Source organism: Oncorhynchus mykiss, chromosome 12 (assembly GCF_057628025.1).
Source record: "Oncorhynchus mykiss isolate SJ-2025 chromosome 12, ASM5762802v1, whole genome shotgun sequence".
Taxonomy (NCBI): domain Eukaryota; kingdom Metazoa; phylum Chordata; class Actinopteri; order Salmoniformes; family Salmonidae; genus Oncorhynchus; species Oncorhynchus mykiss.
In genome coordinates this window covers 64,579,476-64,601,596 of record NC_143033.1, presented here as the reverse complement: position 1 = coordinate 64,601,596, position 22,121 = coordinate 64,579,476, and the positions used below count along the sequence as shown (strand labels likewise).

General features: G+C 45.1%; 1 protein-coding gene across 4 annotated transcripts in view; it reads left to right on the top strand.

Annotated features, from left to right (window-relative positions):
• The first annotated feature begins 463 nt into the window (after nt 1-463).
• The window catches only part of LOC118937821 (battenin-like), a 154,646-nt gene continuing 132,988 nt past the window's right edge, over nt 464-22,121 (top strand). For 2 of the 4 annotated variants that reach the window (XM_090192970.1, XM_090192969.1), the window contains exons 1-2: nt 640-784; nt 18,449-18,485. In XM_090192970.1, coding sequence (XP_090049096.1) covers nt 730-784; nt 18,449-18,485 — 92 coding nt within the window. In that variant the 5' untranslated portion in view covers nt 640-729. Of the gene's footprint in view, nt 785-926; nt 964-4,578; nt 4,676-4,788; nt 4,865-5,198; nt 5,344-18,448; nt 18,486-22,121 lie in introns of those variants that run through there. The other 2 variants (XM_036937976.2, XR_016485179.1) reach the window with 2 other exon arrangements.

The following is a 22,121-nucleotide window of genomic DNA, read 5'->3' as shown; positions in this document are numbered from 1 at the left end:
CTGGTCCTGAAGAGTTGGAGGCGGGCCTGCTCTAGCCAGAGTAGGAGCCCCATTGGTGCACAGCAAAGTCCTTTGCTCACGTCACCCGACCAGTAGGGGAGGGGTGGAGTGTGAGTGTGCGTTGCTCATGAGATGTATGTGTGTCAAGGAAGCGTGGATTTAGGGACTGGTAATGTCTGCTTTAGGCTCAGGTGTTTCCTGTTTATGCAGGAGTGCATGTAGGGTTCAATGTCAGTGAGATAGTTTGGCACTCTAAGCTCGTTAGTGTTGCAGGCTGTTCTTTGTAGTTACAGGGGAGTATATTTGCGTGATGGCAGCTGTGTGTCCTTCGGATAATCATGTTATTGCACGTAGGCTCTAAACTTGACTGAGGACACTGGGCCCAGAGTTATCTGAGGGCATCCGGTTTAACCAGAGCTTTGGTCTGCTAGTAATGCTTGATATTAGATTATTTATATAACAGAACCAAAATTTAAGCGATAAGAAAAACGTTTTATACTAGTCAGTTATAACATACAACAGCTATAACATTTTTCTGTCTGCCCGAAGTTCTGTAAAACATGCTGTCAAATCTGTGATGTATGGAAATTTGCGGAACACCACAAGATAACTTTGAGGAAGTAGCGCTAGCTACTAGATTGCTAGCTAATCGGACAGCTGTGTAAGAATAACGTTAGATAGCTGTTTATGTAGCTGCTGTTTAATAATCGATTTAATTCGTTTTTAATCATGGACCAAGCAGTCAGCGTCAATGCAGACCCAGATATGCCATCTGACAGTGAAGGTAAATCGTGTGTCACACTTATGATTTGTTTCACCGATCAGACAGATCACACTGCTGTGTGGATGGCTAGCTAGTAGGCTATTTCACTATTTATATTTAATTTGGTTATTTTATTAACACCATGTCTCTCTACTGTCTGTAGGTCGTAGCTCGCGCTGGAGAAATTGGACTGGTTTTTGGTGAGTTTAGTTTTGGGATTATGTTCTACTGTGGTGAATGTGATGTGAAATCAGAAACGAGCCTAGCTACCAGTGTTTCATTTCTTTAAATGTAACGTTATTTGAATCAAACCTATTTAGCTAGCTACAGTAAACACGGTTACAAGCACACAATCTTGCGATTACTGTGGATCGTCAGGTTAATACAATAGTTTGTTTAAAATGTGTTTACATGCTTCGGACACGTGAAATCAGGCTGCTGATGGGACTTTTGATAACTGAAGAAAGTCGCCAATCAAGAAACATTCTACCACAGTGACCATGTTGTTTTTGCGTAGACTATTTGATTCGGATTTTGGACACACTGTATGAAGTTTGTATGTAAAAACAATTTATAAGATGCATATATATGTTTTTCCTAACTCACTTCACTCGCGCAAATGCACCAGTGTATCGCCGATTAAACTGTTAATATGTGCTAATAATTCGAAAGATTGCTCATAAAACCAAGTGTTTTAATCGGCGTATGTTTACGTCGATTATGACCTTACGTCGATATAGATAAACAGAGTAAGGTGTTTACATGACGACTTCCATACTCACCGGCCTTACGCCATAATCAGTTGAATATTGAATAATTGGTGCGCATGTTAAGTACTCGATGGAATAGGGCAGGCAAGCTGCAGGGCCTTCAGAAAGTATTCACACCCCTTGACTTTTTCCCCATTTTGTTCTTACAGCCTGAATTTAAAAGGGATTCATTTGAGATTTGTTGTCACTGGCGTACACACAACACCCCATAATTGTATTTTATTTAACCTTTATTTAACTAGGCAAGTCAGTTAATTAAGAACAAATTCTTATTTACAATGCCGGCCAAACCCTTCCCTAATCCGGACGACACTGGGCCAATTGTGCGCCGCCCTATGGGACTCCCGATCACGGCCGGTTGTGGTACAGCCTGGGATCGAACCAGGGTCGGTCGTGACACCTCTGCGCCACTCATGAGCACCTCCAAAAAATATATATATATTTTTTTTACCAATGTAATTAAAAATGAAAAGCTGAATTGTATTGAGTCAATACGTATTCAACCTCTTTGGTATGGCAAGCCTAAATCATTTCAGGAGTAAAAATTTGCTTAACAAGTCGCATAATAAGTTGCATGGACTCATTGTGTGCAATAGTGTTTAACATTTTTTATGACTACCTCATCTCTGTACCTGACACATACAGATAATTGTAAGATCCCTCAGTTGAGCAGTGAATTTCAAACACAGATTCAACTACGAAGACCAGGGAGGTTTTCCAATGCCTTTCAAGGAAGGGCACCTATTCTTAGATGGGTAAAAAAAAAGGCATCCATTCAATATGTTGAAGTTATTAATTACACTTTGGATGGTGGATCAATACATCCAGTCATTACAACGATACAGGCATCCTTCCTAACTCATTTGCCGGAGAGGAAGGAACCCGCTCAGGGGTTTCACCATGAGGCCAATGGTAACTTAAAAGCAGTTAGTTTAATGGCTGTGATTGGAGACAATTGAGGATGGATGAACAACATTGTAGTTACTCCACAATACTAACCTAATTGACAGAGTAAAAATAAGGAAGCCTGTAAAGAATACAAATGTTCCAAATCATGCATTCTGTTTGCAACAAGGCACTAAAGTAATACTGCAAAAAATGTGGCAAAGCAATTCACTTTTTGTTAATAAAACAAAGTGTTATGTTTGGGGCAAATCCAATACATATTTTTCAAGCATATATTGTTGACAAAAAGGACAATTAAATGTTATGGGTATGCTTGTAATCATTAAGGACTGGGCAGTTTTTCAGGAAAATCTATGGCAAGACCTGAAAATGGTTGTCTAACAACGATCAACAACCAATATGACAGAGCTTGAAGAATTTTGGAAAACAAAATGGGCAAATGTTGCACAATCCAGATTTGGAAAGCTCTTAGACTTAACCGGAAATAAAAAAAAGTATTTTGACACTCCTTCAAATGAGTGGATTTGGCTATTTCAGCCACAGCCGTTGCTGACAGATTTATCAAATAGAACACACATGCAATCTCCATAGACAAACATTTGCAGTATAATGGTTTTACTGAAGAGCTCAGTGACTTTCAACATGGCACCGTCATAGGATTCCACCTTTCCAACAAGTCAGTTTGTCAAATTTCTGTCTTGCTAGAGCTGCCCCGGTCAACTGTAAGTGCTGTTATTGTGAATTGGAAACATCTAGGAGCAATAACGGTTAAGCTGCGAAGTGGTTGGCCACAAGCTCACAGAACGGAACCGCCAAGTGCGAGTTCCAACCTGCCTCTGGAAGCTACATCAGCACAATAACCGTTCGTCGGGAGCTTCATGAAATAGGTTTCCATGGCCAGCCTAAGATCACCTTGCGCAATGCCAAGCGTCAGCTGGAGTGGTGTAAAGCTCACCGCCATTGGACTCTGGAGTGATGAATCACACTTGACCATCTGGCAGTCCGACGGACAACTCTGGGTTTGGCGGATGCCTAGAGAACGCTACCTGCCCCATTGCATAGTGCAAACTGTAAAGTTTGGTGGAGGAGGAATAATGATTTTAGGGCTATTTTTAAAGGTTCGGACTAGGCCCCTTAGTTCCAATGGAGGGAAATCTTATCACAGCATACGTTCTACGCTTCCAACTTTGTGACAACAGTTTCAGCATGACAATGCCGCCATGTGCAAAGTGAGGTCCCATAGGGAAATGGTTTGTCGATCGGTGCGGAAGATCTTGTCTGGCCTGCACAGTCTTGACTCCAACCCCATCGAATACCTTTGGGATGAATTGGAACGCCGACTGCGAGCCAGGCCTATTCACCCAACATCAGTGCCCGACCTCACTAATGCTCTTGTGGATGAATGGATTCAAGTGCCCGCAGCTCCATATTAATGCCCATGATTTTGGAATGAGATGGACGACGAGCAGGTGTCCATATACTTTTGGTTAAGTCGTTTATATCAGTGTCCCCCCCGCTTTGACATGACAGAATACTTTGTGTTTATTGTTGACAAAAAGGACAATTAAATACATTTTAATCCCACTTTGTAACACAACAAAATGTGGAAAAAGTCCAGGGTGTGAATACTTTCTGAAGGCACTATATGTTGTAAAGACTGACTAAACCCCTCCTTGTAGATTCTGTCTGGCCCCAGCTATAAATATGTATGTAGCCACAGCAGCCATTATGGAATTCTAAAATGGCTGCTGTGGCTTCTGCTAGCTAGCATGAGGACAAAAACGGCAGTTTACTTAAAAACTAACAGCCGTTCCTTCTACTTGGTGAAGCAGTTGGGACAATTCGTAGTACAACGCAATTGTCATACCTAGATTGAGGTACGTTTTCCAAGCCATATCTTGCACTGGCTTCGTGGTGTCTTAATCTACATAGGAAGGCTGGCTACATCTTATCCTCAGTTTGCCCTACAACATCATTGCGTAGCCTCAGTGAACTTGCTATCATTCATTGGCCCACTGATACTTATCTCTGCATGCCCCCCCCCCTTGCACTGAATGTTCTGAAATGCAGGTAATAGAAATTAATGATTTGAAATTCAACATTGTGTCTCCCACCTTTCCTCCTGACCCTTGTCTTCAGGTTGCTGGGGTTGTGCAATAACTTTGCGTACGTGGTGATGCTGAGTGCAGCCCATGACATTTTAAAACAACAAGGGTCTCACAACTCCACATCGCCTGTAAGAATGGGTTGTAGAATGCTGTATCACCATAGCATTTGTATCTGTTGTTAGTATCAAAGTACTATATTGGCAATATTCTTTCATTCTCTCTCCATGTCCTTCTTCTTCAGACCCCATCCACAGTTGCCTTGGACGTTGAAGGTGGAAAAATAAGTCGTTACGACTGCAGCCCTGTTTCTACCGCGGTAAATAGAGATGCACTGCAGCTGTGAAAGTGTGTGTGATCAAATGTTATTTTATTCAGCAGATGTTATTGCGGGTGTAGCGAAATTCTCGTGTTCCTAGCTCCAATAGTGCAGAAATATTTTACGATTCACAACAATACACACAAATCTAAAGTAAAATAATGGAGTTAAGAAATATATAAATATTAGGACGAGCAATGTCGGAGTGGCATTGACTAAAATCCAGTGTATATACATATGAAATGAGTAAAGCAGTATGTAAACATGTATTAAAGTGACCAGCCTGATTCTGCCTGGTTAACATGTGTGTGACCTCTCTGTCCACCTCTCCAAAGCTGTTTTGCTGGCTGATATTCTTCCCACTCTCATGATCAAGTTTTCTGCTCCATTCTTCATCCACAGTCTCCCTTATGGGTAAGAGAAGGACAGATGGTGCTTTCCCAGTTGTCTTTGAATACTTTTTCTTACAGTAAAGGAACATTGTAATAAGATGTTGTCAATGGCCGTATCTTAGCTTTTGCTAATCATAACATAATACAGAAACAATATTATCCTACATTACCAGTTTGTTTGAGTTTGCGAAGGTTTGCCAATTTGAGTGCACATGTCAATTTGGAGGTTGTGTTTTTGTCCACAGTTTCCGAGTGTTGGTATGCGTTGCAACAGCGATTGCAAGCTTCCTTGTGGTGTCCTTATCTTCTACCATGTGGATAAGCGTTTTGGGTAATGTGTGTGTGTGTGTGTGTGTGTGTGTAGGCCTATGTTTGTGAATGGGGATGGAAACATTTGAGATATGATCATTGATCACTATTTTAATTCCTAGAACATTGCAGCTCTGACATTTCCCCTGAAACCAGACACTATCTCGCTGATATGGTAACCATGGGGACGCATCTATCAGCCAGTCAGCAGTTATGTTAATAGCTGATTTAGCTGATTAATTAATCATTTTTATTTAACATTTATTTAACTTGGCAAGTCAGTTAAGAACAAATTCTTATTTACAATGACAGCCTAAATCAAATACAATTTTATTGGTCACATACACATGGTTAGCAGATGTTAATGCGAGTGTAGAGAAATGCTTGTGCTTCTAGTTCTGACCATGCAGTAGAATCTAACAAGTAATCTAACAATTTCACAACAACTACACACAAGTGTAAAGTAATTAATAAGAATATGTACATATAAATATATGGATGAGCGATGGCCGAACAGCATAGGCAAGATGCAGTAGATGGTATAGAGTACAGTATATACATATGAGCTGAGTAATTCAGGGTATGAACACATTGTTTAAAGTGACTAGTGATACATTTATTACATCTAATTTTTGTATTATTTAAGTGGCTATAGATTTGAGTCAGTAGCCACTCATTGTTAGTGATGGCTGTTTAACATTCTGATGGCCTTGTGATAGAAGCTGTTTTTCAGTCTCTCGGTCCCCGCTTTGATGCACCTGTACTGACCTCGCCTTCTGGATGATAGCGGGGTGAACAGGCAGTGGCTCGGGTGGTTGTTGTCCTTGATGATCTTGTTCGCCTTCCTGTGACATCGGGTGGTGTAGGTGTCTTGGAGGGCAGGTAGTTTGCTCCCGGTGATGCGTTGTGCAGACCTCACTACCCTCTGGAGAGCCTTGCGGTTGTGGGCGGAGCAGTTGCCGTACCAGGCAGTGATACAGTCCGACAGGATGCTCTCGATTGTGAGTCTGTAAAAGTTTGAGTGTTTTTGGTGACCAAGCCAAATTTCTTCAGCCTCCTGAGATTGAAGAGGCGCTGTTGCGCCTTCTTCACTACGCTGTCTGTGTGGGAGTACCATTTCAGTTTGTCCATGATGTGTTCCCCCTGTAACTTAAAACTTTCCACTTTCTCCGCTACTGTCCCGTCAATGTTGGTAGGGGGGTGATCCCTCTGCTGTTTCCTGAAGTCCACGATCATCTCCTTTGTTTTGTTGAGTGTGAGGTTATTTTCCTGACACCACACTCCGAGGGCCCTCACCTCCTCCCCGTAGGCAGTTGTGTCATGGTTGGTAATCAAGACTACCACTATAGTGTCGTCTGCAAACTTGATGATTGAGTTAGAGAGGTGCATGGCCACGCAATCATGGGTGAACAGGGAGTATAGGAGAGGGCTGAAAACGCACCCTTGTTGGGCCCCAGTGTTGAGGATCAGCGGGGTGGAGATGTTGTTTCCTACCCTCACCACCTAGGAGCGGCCCGTCAAAGTCCAGGACCCAGTTGCACAGGGCGGGGTCGAGACCCAGGGTCTCGAGCTTAATGATGAGTTTGGAGGGTACTATGGTGTTAAATGCTGAGCTGTAGTCGATGAACAGCATTCTTACATAGGTATTCCTCTTGTCCAAATGGGTTTGGGCAGTGTGATTACGATTGCGTCGTCTGTGGACCTATTGGGGCGGTAAGCAAATTGGAGTGGGTCGAGGGTGTCAGGTAGGGTGGAGGTGATATGATTCTTGACCAGTCTCTCAAAACACCTCATGATGACAGAAGTGAGTGCTACGGGGCGATAGTCTTTTAGCTCAGTTACCTTAGCTTTCTTGGGAACAGGAACAATGGTGGTCCTCTTGAAGCATGTGGGAACAGCATACTGGGATAGGGAGATATTGAATATGTCCGTAAACCCACCAGCCAGCTGGTCTGCGCATGCTCTGAGGACGTGCCTAGGGATGCCGTCTTGGCCGGCAGCCTTGTGAGTGTTAACACGTTTAAATGTTTTACTCACATTGGCTGCGGTGAAAGAGAGTCCGCAGGTTTTTTGTAGTGGGCCGTGTCAGTGGCACTGTATTGTCCTCAAAGCGAGCAAATAAGTTGTTTAGTTTGTCTGGGAGCAAGACATTGGGGTCTGTGACGGGGCTGGTTTTCTTTTTGTAGTCCGTGATTGACTGTAGACCCTGCCACATTCCTCTCGTGTCTGAGCCGTTGAATTGCGACTCTACTTTGCCTCTACTGACGCTTAGCTTGTTTGATTGCCTTGCGGAGGGAATAGCTACACTGTTTGTATTCGGTCATGTTTCCAGTCACCTTGCCCTGATTAAAAGCAGTGGTTCCTGGGAACAGTGGGTTAACTGCCTTGTTCAGTGGCAGAACGACACATTTTTTCCTTGTCAGCTCAGGGTTTCAATCCAGCAACCTTTCAGTCATGTGTATATTAACCTCTCTGCGCACGGAAACCACTAGCAGGCTGAAATTCCACAACATACGGTGATCGCTACAGAAATAGTCATATTAAACATTCATGAAAATACAAGTGTCTCACATGTATTGAAAGCCTAGAAACTTGCTAATCCAACTGCGTTGTCAGATTTAAAAAATGATTTACTGCGAAATAATACGATGCAATTATCTGAGCATAGAGCCCCATAATTTTTTTTTTTTTTACCTTTGACGATCTTTGTCTGTTTGCAATTCCAATGCTCATTGTTACACAATGAATGATCTTTTGTTTGATAAAATCCGTTTTTATAGCCTAACACGAAACATTTTGTGAACCACTTGTGTCGTGAATTCCGTCTCATTCCATTTTCGACGACACATTCCAGGTAAATATCCCACACAGAACGTGACTTTTCCAGTCATGTTTGGTTTCACTGCAATCAACTGGTTTGTTTGTAACACAATCAAACGTGATGGGACATTTTTTGCGGGACGTATTGACTGAAAGAAACCGATTTGAAGACAAGTCATGACATCATTGTGCACCAATGATTTGCCTGCTGTTTCGTTGATTGACTGTCTTTTAACCCAATGACCACTGATCGTCTTGAAATCTAGCTGGGTAGATAGCCAATGAGCTGAGCTAAACAGCAATACGCCATGTTTATGTGTTTGCAAGACCAACCCAAGTAGTATGCTCCAGCTTAACGAGAGTCATTCTGTATTGAAGTTTCATAGCGGAAGGAGCTAAGCATATTACGCACTGCATTGTTTGGTAAACGCGCAGATTCAGCTGTTTATATATCAATCATTATGGCGACTAAGTCAGGGAAAGCTAAATCTAAGTCTAGATATACAGATGTACACACAATTTTAGAATAAATTGATTGGGAAAGTGAGACAGAGATTGTTGTAGGACGCTTCATTTAGCGATTGTGGAGGAACATTTTTTGAACGGGAGAGGGCATCGTTTTGGACTGGTAAGTTCTTATCATGCTAATGCCCTTGTTTGAAATTAATAATATAAAATAGTATTTGTGATTGTTTTAAAATTTTAGAAGCAATATATAAACATGTAATGTCATGAAATGTGAGATGCGTGTGTCTGCCGCCCCACCCCAACCCACATGAAATAGCCTATTTGAGGCTGTTGAGGAGAGGGCAGGACCACATCAATGGCAAAAGTGAAATGGAGACAGTAGATACAGCTGGTCTGTTGTAATATAATAAATACAGTAGATCTAGATGGTCTGTCATAATATAATAGAGACAGTAGATATAGCTGAAATGTCATAATATAAAAGAGATATTAGATCAGCAGGTAATAATAATATAATAATATATTCAACCTTCAACCTTCTATATATATCTGTTTATTATACCTGTTGATACAGGGCTCATACAGGGGGGCAAAATAGTATTTAGTCAGCCACCAATTGTGCAAGTTCTCCCACTTAAAAAGATGAGAGGCCTGTAATTTTCCTCATAGGTACACTTCAACTATGACAGATGAAATGAGAAAAAAAAATCCAGAAAATCACATTGTAGGATTTTAAATGAGTTATTTTGCAAATTATGTTGGAAAATAAGTATTTTTTGCCTTTCTAGGGAGTTTTTCCTAGCCACTGTGCTTCTACACCTGCATTGCTTGCTGTTTGGGGTTTTAGGCTAGGGCTATATAAATAGATTTGATTTGATAGAGGACTGAGGGTCTTCCAAATATTGAAAGTGTGTAAATAGTTACCCATGTTATTTTGTAAATGGATATATATATATTTTTAAATATTTTTTAATCAATGCGCTATAGGACAGCCCCCCGAGAGTGTCATGCGAGTGCGGGCATCGAGCCAGGGCGTATGGTGCCTGCTCAGCGGGTCTGGTCGCCGGTACGCAGTTTTGGTCCAGGGTATCCTGCGCCGGCTCTGCGTGCTGTGTCTCCGGGGCGCTGGCAGGGTGCAGTGCGTCCTCTGCCTGCGCTCCGCTCGTGCCGGGCGAATGTGGGAATGGAGCCGAAGGGAGAGGTGCGTGTAGTAAGCACTAGATCTCCCGTGCTTACCCACAGCCCGGTTCAACCTGTGCCTGCACTCCGGACGGTCCGGGCTAGAGTGGTTATCCAGCCTGGGGAGGTGGTGCCAAGGTTGCGCACCAGAGCTCCAGTGCTCCCCCACAGCCCGGTCCTTCAGGTGCCTCCTCTTAACCCCAAGCCTCCTGAAGGTCTTCCCAGCCTGGTGGTTCCTGTGGCAGCCCCACGCACCAGGCTGTCTCTCTGTCTCCTCCCTGCAGGTGGTCCTGTCTGTCCGGCGCCGCTGCCGGAGTCTCCCGCCTGTCCGGCGCCGCTGCCGGAGTCTCCCGCCTGTCCGGCGCCGCTGCCGGAGTCTCCCGCCTGTCCGGCGCCTCTGCCGGAGTCTCCCGCCTGTCCGGCGCCTCTGCCGGAGTCTCCCGCCTGTCCGGCGCCTCTGCCGGAGTCTCCCGCCTGTCCGGCGCCTCTGCCGGAGTCTCCCGCCTGTCCGGCGCCTCTGCCGGAGTCTCCCGCCTGTCCGGCGCCTCTGCCGGAGCCTCCCGCCTGTCCGGCGCCTCTGCCGGAGCCTCCCGCCTGTCCGGCGCCTCTGCCGGAGCCTCCCGCCTGTCCGGCGCCTCTGCCGGAGCCTCCCGCCTGTCCGGCGCCTCTGCCGGAGTCTCCCGCCTGTCCGGCGCCTCTGCCGGAGCCTCCCGCCTGTCCGGCGCCTCTGCCGGAGCCTCCCGCCTGTCCGGCGCCTCTGCCGGAGCCTCCCGCCTGTCCTGCGCCTCTGCCGGAGCCTCCCGCCTGTCCGGCGCCTCCCGCCTGTCCGGCGCCTCCCGTCTGTCCGGCGCCGCTGCCGGAGCCTCCCGCCTGTCCGGCGCCGCTGCCGGAGCCCCTCTGCCCAGAGCAGCTGTCTCTCTGTCCCGAGCAGCTGTCTCTCTGTCCCGAGCAGCTGTCTCTGTCCCGAGCAGCTGTCTCTCTGTCCCGAGCAGCTGTCCCTCTGTCCCGAGCAGCTGTCCCTCTGTCCCGAGCTGCCCCTCTGTCCAGTGGGGTCATTGAGAGGGGTGGTCATGCTGAGAAAGCCACGGAGGCGGACAATAAGGCGGACTAAGACAATGATGAGGTGGGGTCCGCGTCCCGCGCCAGAGCCGCCACCGCGGACAGACGCCCACCCAGACCCTCCCCTATAGGTCAAGGTTTTGCGTCCGGAGTCCGCACCTTTGGGGGGGGGTACTGTCACGTTCTGACCTTTATTTCCGTTGTTTTTGTATTTATTTAGTATGGTCAGGGCGTGAGTTGGGTGGGCAGTCTATGTTTGTTTTTCTATGTTTTGGGGCATTTCTATGTTTTCGGCCTAGTATGGTTCTCAATCAGAGGCAGGTGTCATTAGTTGTCTCTGATTGAGAATCATACTTAGGTAGCCTGGGTTGCACTGTTTGTTTGTGGGTGATTGTCTATGTTAGTGGCTTGTGTCAGCACAGGTCTCATTTTGTAGCTTCACGGTCGTATTTGGTTTATTGTTTTCGTTACTTTTTTGCATAGTGTTCAGTCTTTCTTTATTAAAGATTCACCATGGACACTTACCACGCCGCATATTGGTCCTCTGATCCTTCTCGCCTCTCCTCTTCAGACGAAGAGGAGGACGATCGTGACAAAAGGTCTGAATTCTTATGTAAATAAGGTATTTCTGTTTTTTATTTGTATTTTTTTATACATGTTAGAATAAGGCTGCAATGTAATAAAATGTGGAAAAAGTCAAGGAGTCTGAATACTGTTCTGAATGCACTGTAAAAGATACTTTGTGAGAGTGTTTGTGCAAAACCCGATGCAATGCAAGAAGTGTAAAACGTTTGGCCACGTGTCAAGTGTTTGCAGACATTATAGAATGTTGCAACTGTGGTGGGGATTATATTCCTGAATTCCCTCAGTGCCCTGTTATGGTGAAAGAGGTTGAGGTGTCAAGGATCAGGGCTGTACAGCAAATCTCGTATGTGGAGATTTTGAAAAGAGTTGATGGGGCAAGAGGCCACAGTGTTGGAGAAGATGTGGCGTTGGATGCACCTCAATCAGTTGCAAATGTTATACGTCAATCAACTGATCTAGATACACTTATTGTGAAGAAGGTGGATTTTGTAGCATTTACAGTTGAAGTCAGAAATTTACATACACATAGGTTGGATTCATTAAAACTCGTTTTTCAACTTTCTTGTTAACAAACTATAGTTTTGGCAAGTCGGTTAGGAAATCTACTTTGTGCATGACACAAGTAATTTTTCCAACAATTGTTTTCAGACAGATTATTTCACTTATCGGTCACTATCACAATTCCAGTGGGTCAGAAGTTTACCTACACTAAGTTGATTGTGCCTTTAAACAGCTTGGAACATTCCAGATAATGATGTCATGGATTTAGATGCTTCTGATAGGCTAATTGACATCATTCGAGTCAATTGTAGGTGTATCTGTGGATGTATTTCAAGGCCTACCTTCAAATGCAGTGCCTCTTTTCTTGATATCACGGGAAAATCAAGAGAAATCAGCCAAGACCTCCGAAAAATAATTGTAGACCTCTACCAGTCTGGTTCATCCTTGGGACTAATTTCCAAATGCCTGAAGGTACCACGTTCATCTGTACAAACAATGGTACGCAAGTATAAACACCATGGGACCATGCAGCCATCATACCGCTCAGGAAGGAGACTCATTCTGTCTCCTAGAAATGAACGTACTTTGTTGCGAAAAGTGCAAATCATTCCCAGAACAACAGCAAAGCACCTTGTGGAGATGCTGGAGGAAACGGGTACAAAAGTATCTACTTCCATAGTTAAACGAGTCCTATATCGACATAAACCTGAAAGGCCGCTCAGCAAGGAAGAAACCACTGCTCCAAAACCGCCATAAAAAAGCCAGACTACGGTTTGCAACTGCACATGGGGATCGTACTTTTTGGAGAAATGTCCTCTGGTCTGATGAAACAAAAATAGTATTGTTTGGCCATGATGACCATCGTTATGTTTGGAGGAAAAAGGAGGTAGGCTTGTAAGCCGTAGAACACCTTCCAAACAGTGAAGCACGGGGGTGGCAGCATCATGTTGTGGGGGTGCTTTGCTGCAGGAGGGACTGGTGCACTTCACAAAATAGATGGCATCATGTGGTAGGAAAATGATGTGGATACATTGAAGCAACATCTCAAGACATCAGTCAGGAAGTTAAAGCTTCGTCACAAATGGGTCTTCCAAATGGACGATGATCCCAAGCATACTTCCAAAGCAAAATGGCTTAAGGACAACAAAGTTGAGGTATTGGAGTGGCCATCACAAAGCCCTGACCTCAATCCTGTAGAAGATTTGTGGGCAGAACTGAAAAAGCGTGTGTGAGCAAGGAGGCCTACAAACCTGACTCAGATACACCAGCTCTGTCAGGAGGAATGGGCCAAAATTCACCCAACTGTGAAGGTTGTGGAAGTTTACCTGAAATGTTTGACCCAAGTTAAACAATTTAAAGGCAATGCTACCAAATACTAATTGCGTGTATGTAAACTTCTGACGAACTGGGAATGTGATGAATGAAATAAAAGCTGAAATAAATAATTCTCTCTACTATTTCACATTCTTAAAATAAAGTTGTCATGTCACGGTGTTCAGTCGGTCCAGGGCCACCTCTCTTCCTCCACACCGGTCGTATGATTGTAGTATTGATCTCCTTCCGGGAACCACTCCCCCCCGGGGTAGACTATACTCTCTGTCGGCTCCCGAACGTAAGGCTCTCGAAGATTATTTGTCTGTAGCTCTTGACGCCGGTACCATAGTCCCCTCCTCCTCTCCCGCCGGAGCGGGGTTTTTTTTTGTCAAGAAGAAGGACGGGTCTCTGCGCCCCTGCATAGATTATCGAGGGCTGAATGACATAACAGTGAAGAATCGTTATCCGCTTCCTCTTATGTCTTCAGCCTTCGAGATCCTGCAGGGAGCCAGGTTTTTCACTAAGTTGGACCTTCGTAACGCTTACCATCTCGTGCGCATCAGGGAGGGGGACGAGTGGAAGACGGCGTTTAACACTCCGTTAGGGCACTTTGAATACCGGGTTCTTCCTTTCGGCCTCGCTAACGCTCCAGCTGTCTTTCAGGCATTAGTCAATGATGTCCTGAGAGACATGCTGAACATCTTTGTTTTCGTTTACCTTGACGATATCCTGATTTTTTCACCGTCACTCCAGATTCATGTTCAGCACGTTCGACGTGTCCTCCAGCGCCTTTTAGAGAATTGTCTTTTTGTGAAGGCTGAGAAGTGCACTTTTCATGCCTCCTCCGTCACATTTCTCGGTTCTGTTATTTCCGCTGAAGGCATTAAGATGGATCCCGCTAAGGTCCAAGCTGTCATTGATTGGCCCGTCCCTAAGTCACGCGTCGAGCTGCAGCGCTTTCTCGGCTTCGCAAACTTCTATCGTCGTTTCATCCGTAATTTCGGTCAGGTGGCAGCTCCTCTCACAGCCCTTACTTCTGTCAAGACGTGCTTTAAGTGGTCCGTTTCCGCCCAGGGAGCTTTTGATCTCCTCAAGAATCGTTTTACATCCGCTCCTATCCTTGTTACACCTGACGTCTCTAGACAGTTCGTTGTCGAGGTTGACGCGTCAGAGGTGGGCGTGGGAGCCATTCTTTCTCAGCGCTCCCTCTCTGACGACAAGGTCCACCCATGCGCGTATTTTTCTCATCGCCTGTCGCCGTCGGAACGTAACTATGATGTGGGAAACCGCGAACTGCTCGCCATCCGGTTAGCCCTAGGCGAATGGCGACAGTGGTTGGAGGGGGCGACCGTTCCTTTTGTCGTTTGGACTGACCATAGGAACCTTGAGTACATCCGTTCTGCCAAACGACTTAATGCGCGTCAGGCGCGTTGGGCGCTGTTTTTCGCTCGTTTCGAGTTCGTGATTTCTTATCGTCCGGGCTCTAAGAACACCAAGCCTGATGCTTTATCTCGTCTCTTCAGTTCTTCAGTAGCCTCCACTGGCGTGTTGTCGGGTTGACTGTCTGGGGAATTGAGAGGCAGGTAAAGCAAGCGCTCACTCACACTCCGTCGCCGCGCGCTTGTCCTAGGAACCTTCTTTTCATTCCCGTTCCTACTCGTCTGGCCGTTCTTCAGTGGGCTCACTCTGCCAAGTTAGCCGGCCACCCTGGCGTTCGGGGTACGCTTGCTTCCATTCGCCAGCGTTTTTGGTGGCCCACCCGGGAGCATGACACGCGTCGTTTCGTGGCTGCTTGTTCGGTCTGCGTGCAGACTAAGTCCGGTAACTCCCCTCCTGCCGGCCGTCTCAGGCCGCTTCCCATTCCCTCTCGACCGTGGTCTCACATCGCCTTAGATTTTGTCACCGGACTGCCTTCGTCAGCAGGGAAGACTGTTATTCTTACGGTTGTCGATAGGTTCTCTAAGGCGGCTCATTTCATTCCCCTTGCTAAGCTTCCTTCTGCTAAAGAGACGGCACAAATCATCATCGAGAATGTTTTCAGAATTCATGGCCTTCCGTCAGACGTCGTTTCGGACAGAGGTCCGCAATTCACGTCTCAATTTTGGAGGGAGTTTTGCCGTTTGATTGGGGCTTCCGTCAGTCTCTCTTCCGGCTTTCACCCCCAGTCTAACGGTCAAGCAGAACGGGCCAATCAGACTATTGGTTGCATCTTACGCAGTCTTTCTTTTCGCAACCCTGCGTCTTGGTCAGAACAGCTCCCCTGGGCAGAATACGCCCACAACTCGCTTCCTTCGTCTGCGACCGGGCTATCTCCTTTTCAGAGTAGCCTCGGGTACCAGCCTCCGCTGTTCTCATCTCAGTTCGCCGAGTCCAGCGTCCCCTCCGCTCAGGCTTTTGTCCAACGTTGCGAGCGCACCTGGAAGAGGGTCAGGTCTGCACTTTGCCGTTATAGGACGCAGACTGTGAGGGCTGCTAATAAGCGTAGAACTAAGAGTCCTAGATATTGTCGCGGTCAGAGAGTTTGGCTCTCCACTCAGAACCTTCCCCTTAAGACGGCTTCTCGCAAGTTGACCCCGCGGTTCATTGGTCCGTTCCGTATTTCTCGGGTCATTAATCCTGTCGCAGTTCGACTTCTTCTTCCGCGATACCTTCGTCGCGTCCACCCGGTCTTCCATGTCTCCTGTATCAAGCCCGTTCTTCGCGCCCCCGCTCGTCTTCCCCCCCCCCCCCCATCCTTGTCGAGGGCGCACCCATCTACAGGGTCCGTAGGATTTTGGACATGCGTCCTCGGGGCCGTGGTCACCAGTACCTCGTAGATTGGGAGGGGTACGGTCCTGAGGAGAGGAGTTGGGTTCCCTCTCGGGACGTGCTGGACCGTGCGCTGATCGAGGATTTCCTCCATTGCCGCCAGGTTTCCTCCTCGAGTGCGCCAGGAGGCGCTCGGTGAGTGGGGGGGTACTGTCATGTATTGTCATGTTGTGTCTTGTTTCTGTCCTTTCCTTTCACCCTGTCTCCCTCTGCTGGTCGTACTAGGTTACCGTTTCTGTCCCTCTTTCCCCCAGCTGTTCCTTGTCTTCTCTGACTACCTCATTCACCCCTTTTCCCACCTGTTCCCTTTTTCCCTCTGATTAGGTCCCTATATCTCTCTCTGTTTCTGCTCCTGTCTTTGTCGGATTCTTGTTTGTGTGTCTCATGCCTGAACCAGACTATCATCGTGTTTGCTGCAACCTTGTCCTGTCCTGTCGGAATCTACCTGTCCATCTGAGCCCACGTGTGTTCATCATTAAAGAAACTCTGTTTGTTAATTCGCTTTTGGGTCCTCATTCACGCACCTGACAAAAGTGGTGGTCCTAACTGACCTAAGACAGTTTTTCACAATTCCTGACATTTAATCCTAGTAAAAATTCCCTGAGTTAAATTGTATTTGGCTGAGGTGTATGTGAACTACAGTCAGTTATTAATTATATTGCACAAGTGTCCAAGAAGCTGGACATCATTACATCTGCAGCTGAGAAGTTTTTTGTAAAAAATAAATGTAACCTTGGCCTAGAGAGATACGCATGGTTATCAAAACGTCATGTCAGGGTAAGTCTACACAAAATATAGCCCTTATTTTAAGTGTTTTAAAATTCCCTATGGAAAAATGAATTGTCGAAAAACGATTGGAACCATTTCCTTGTTTGACCTCTAGGTTTTATGAGTATTATGACTCATACTGTGGTACTCCACTTGTAATATGTGGAACCAGCAGTGCGCTGTAGTATTTTCAAGGGGGGGATATTTCGCTGCTACACGCGATGTTTGTTGTTTTCCTTGAATCAGTCCGAAGTTGCAATGTCGTAAACACCTATGAACTGTTGGTGTTTACATACAGGAGAGGGAATGCAAAACAACGACGCTGGACAGAGTGCAATCAGGTGTATCAAAAAGGCAGTTTATTGAGTCAAATATATCTTGTCCTGCCGTTTATCGTGCACGGACCTAAGCAATATGACTCTGTGAGGAGTCAGAAAAATTAGGCTCCTTCGCCAGAGTTTACAACAGAATGTATACACAGAATAATGTAGGTGGAGTCTCGTCGTGTTGGTCTTCTGACTGGTCCTGAAGAGTTGGAGGCGGGCCTGCTCTAGCCAGAGTAGGAGCCCCATTGGTGCACAGCAAAGTCCTTTGCTCACGTCACCCGACCAGTAGGGGAGGGGTGGAGTGTGAGTGTGCGTTGCTCATGAGATGTATGTGTGTCAAGGAAGCGTGGATTTAGGGACTGGTAATGTCTGCTTTAGGCTCAGGTGTTTCCTGTTTATGCAGGAGTGCATGTAGGGTTCAATGTCAGTGAGATAGTTTGGCACTCTAAGCTCGTTAGTGTTGCAGGCTGTTCTTTGTAGTTACAGGGGAGTATATTTGCGTGATGGCAGCTGTGTGTCCTTCGGATAATCATGTTATTGCACGTAGGCTCTAAACTTGACTGAGGACACTGGGCCCAGAGTTATCTGAGGGCATCCGGTTTAACCAGAGCTTTGGTCTGCTAGTAATGCTTGATATTAGATTATTTATATAACAGAACCAAAATTTAAGCGATAAGAAAAACGTTTTATACTAGTCAGTTATAACATACAACAGCTATAACATTTTTCTGTCTGCCCGAAGTTCTGTAAAACATGCTGTCAAATCTGTGATGTATGGAAATTTGCGGAACACCACAAGATAACTTTGAGGAAGTAGCGCTAGCTACTAGATTGCTAGCTAATCGGACAGCTGTGTAAGAATAACTTTAGATAGCTGTTTATGTAGCTGCTGTTTATGCCATCTGACAGTGAAGGTAAATCGTGTGTCACACTTATGATTTGTTTCACCGATCAGACAGATCACACTGCTGTGTGGATGGCTAGCTAGTAGGCTATTTCACTATTTATATTTAATTTGGTTATTTTATTAACACCATGTCTCTCTACTGTCTGTAGGTCGTAGCTCGCGCTGGAGAAATTGGACTGGTTTTTGGTGAGTTTAGTTTTGGGATTATGTTCTACTGTGGTGAATGTGATGTGAAATCAGAAACGAGCCTAGCTACCAGTGTTTCATTTCTTTAAATGTAACGTTATTTGAATCAAACCTATTTAGCTAGCTACAGTAAACACGGTTACAAGCACACAATCTTGCGATTACTGTGGATCGTCAGGTTAATACAATAGTTTGTTTAAAATGTGTTTACATGCTTCGGACACGTGAAATCAGGCTGCTGATGGGACTTTTGATAACTGAAGAAAGTCGCCAATCAAGAAACATTCTACCACAGTGACCATGTTGTTTTTGCGTAGACTATTTGATTCGGATTTTGGACACACTGTATGAAGTTTGTATGTAAAAACAATTTATAAGATGCATATATATGTTTTTCCTAACTCACTTCACTCGCGCAAATGCACCAGTGTATCGCCGATTAAACTGTTAATATGTGCTAATAATTCGAAAGATTGCTCATAAAACCAAGTGTTTTAATCGGCGTATGTTTACGTCGATTATGACCTTACGTCGATATAGATAAACAGAGTAAGGTGTTTACATGACGACTTCCATACTCACCGGCCTTACGCCATAATCAGTTGAATATTGAATAATTGGTGCGCATGTTAAGTACTCGATGGAATAGGGCAGGCAAGCTGCAGGGCCTTCAGAAAGTATTCACACCCCTTGACTTTTTCCCCATTTTGTTCTTACAGCCTGAATTTAAAAGGGATTCATTTGAGATTTGTTGTCACTGGCGTACACACAACACCCCATAATTGTATTTTATTTAACCTTTATTTAACTAGGCAAGTCAGTTAATTAAGAACAAATTCTTATTTACAATGCCGGCCAAACCCTTCCCTAATCCGGACGACACTGGGCCAATTGTGCGCCGCCCTATGGGACTCCCGATCACGGCCGGTTGTGGTACAGCCTGGGATCGAACCAGGGTCGGTCGTGACACCTCTGCGCCACTCATGAGCACCTCCAAAAAATATATATATATTTTTTTTACCAATGTAATTAAAAATGAAAAGCTGAATTGTATTGAGTCAATACGTATTCAACCTCTTTGGTATGGCAAGCCTAAATCATTTCAGGAGTAAAAATTTGCTTAACAAGTCGCATAATAAGTTGCATGGACTCATTGTGTGCAATAGTGTTTAACATTTTTTATGACTACCTCATCTCTGTACCTGACACATACAGATAATTGTAAGATCCCTCAGTTGAGCAGTGAATTTCAAACACAGATTCAACTACGAAGACCAGGGAGGTTTTCCAATGCCTTTCAAGGAAGGGCACCTATTCTTAGATGGGTAAAAAAAAAGGCATCCATTCAATATGTTGAAGTTATTAATTACACTTTGGATGGTGGATCAATACATCCAGTCATTACAACGATACAGGCATCCTTCCTAACTCATTTGCCGGAGAGGAAGGAACCCGCTCAGGGGTTTCACCATGAGGCCAATGGTAACTTAAAAGCAGTTAGTTTAATGGCTGTGATTGGAGACAATTGAGGATGGATGAACAACATTGTAGTTACTCCACAATACTAACCTAATTGACAGAGTAAAAATAAGGAAGCCTGTAAAGAATACAAATGTTCCAAATCATGCATCCTGTTTGCAACAAGGCACTAAAGTAATACTGCAAAAAATGTGGCAAAGCAATTCACTTTTTGTTAATAAAACAAAGTGTTATGTTTGGGGCAAATCCAATACATATTTTTCAAGCATATATTGTTGACAAAAAGGACAATTAAATGTTATGGGTATGCTTGTAATCATTAAGGACTGGGCAGTTTTTCAGGAAAATCTATGGCAAGACCTGAAAATGGTTGTCTAACAACGATCAACAACCAATATGACAGAGCTTGAAGAATTTTGGAAAACAAAATGGGCAAATGTTGCACAATCCAGATTTGGAAAGCTCTTAGACTTAACCGGAAATAAAAAAAAGTATTTTGACACTCCTTCAAATGAGTGGATTTGGCTATTTCAGCCACAGCCGTTGCTGACAGATTTATCAAATAGAACACACATGCAATCTCCATAGACAAACATTTGCAGTATAATGGTTTTACTGAAGAGCTCAGTGACTTTCAACATGGCACCGTCATAGGATTCCACCTTTCCAACAAGTCAGTTTGTCAAATTTCTGTCTTGCTAGAGCTGCCCCGGTCAACTGTAAGTGCTGTTATTGTGAATTGGAAACATCTAGGAGCAATAACGGTTAAGCTGCGAAGTGGTTGGCCACAAGCTCACAGAACGGAACCGCCAAGTGCGAGTTCCAACCTGCCTCTGGAAGCTACATCAGCACAATAACCGTTCGTCGGGAGCTTCATGAAATAGGTTTCCATGGCCAGCCTAAGATCACCTTGCGCAATGCCAAGCGTCAGCTGGAGTGGTGTAAAGCTCACCGCCATTGGACTCTGGAGTGATGAATCACACTTGACCATCTGGCAGTCCGACGGACAACTCTGGGTTTGGCGGATGCCTAGAGAACGCTACCTGCCCCATTGCATAGTGCAAACTGTAAAGTTTGGTGGAGGAGGAATAATGATTTTAGGGCTATTTTTAAAGGTTCGGACTAGGCCCCTTAGTTCCAATGGAGGGAAATCTTATCACAGCATACGTTCTACGCTTCCAACTTTGTGACAACAGTTTCAGCATGACAATGCCGCCATGTGCAAAGTGAGGTCCCATAGGGAAATGGTTTGTCGATCGGTGCGGAAGATCTTGTCTGGCCTGCACAGTCTTGACTCCAACCCCATCGAATACCTTTGGGATGAATTGGAACGCCGACTGCGAGCCAGGCCTATTCACCCAACATCAGTGCCCGACCTCACTAATGCTCTTGTGGATGAATGGATTCAAGTGCCCGCAGCTCCATATTAATGCCCATGATTTTGGAATGAGATGGACGACGAGCAGGTGTCCATATACTTTTGGTTAAGTCGTTTATATCAGTGTCCCCCCCGCTTTGACATGACAGAATACTTTGTGTATATTGTTGACAAAAAGGACAATTAAATACATTTTAATCCCACTTTGTAACACAACAAAATGTGGAAAAAGTCCAGGGTGTGAATACTTTCTGAAGGCACTATATGTTGTAAAGACTGACTAAACCCCTCCTTGTAGATTCTGTCTGGCCCCAGCTATAAATATGTATGTAGCCACAGCAGCCATTATGGAATTCTAAAATGGCTGCTGTGGCTTCTGCTAGCTAGCATGAGGACAAAAACGGCAGTTTACTTAAAAACTAACAGCCGTTCCTTCTACTTGGTGAAGCAGTTGGGACAATTCGTAGTACAACGCAATTGTCATACCTAGATTGAGGTACGTTTTCCAAGCCATATCTTGCACTGGCTTCGTGGTGTCTTAATCTACATAGGAAGGCTGGCTACATCTTATCCTCAGTTTGCCCTACAACATCATTGCGTAGCCTCAGTGAACTTGCTATCATTCATTGGCCCACTGATACTTATCTCTGCATGCCCCCCCCCCTTGCACTGAATGTTCTGAAATGCAGGTAATAGAAATTAATGATTTGAAATTCAACATTGTGTCTCCCACCTTTCCTCCTGACCCTTGTCTTCAGGTTGCTGGGGTTGTGCAATAA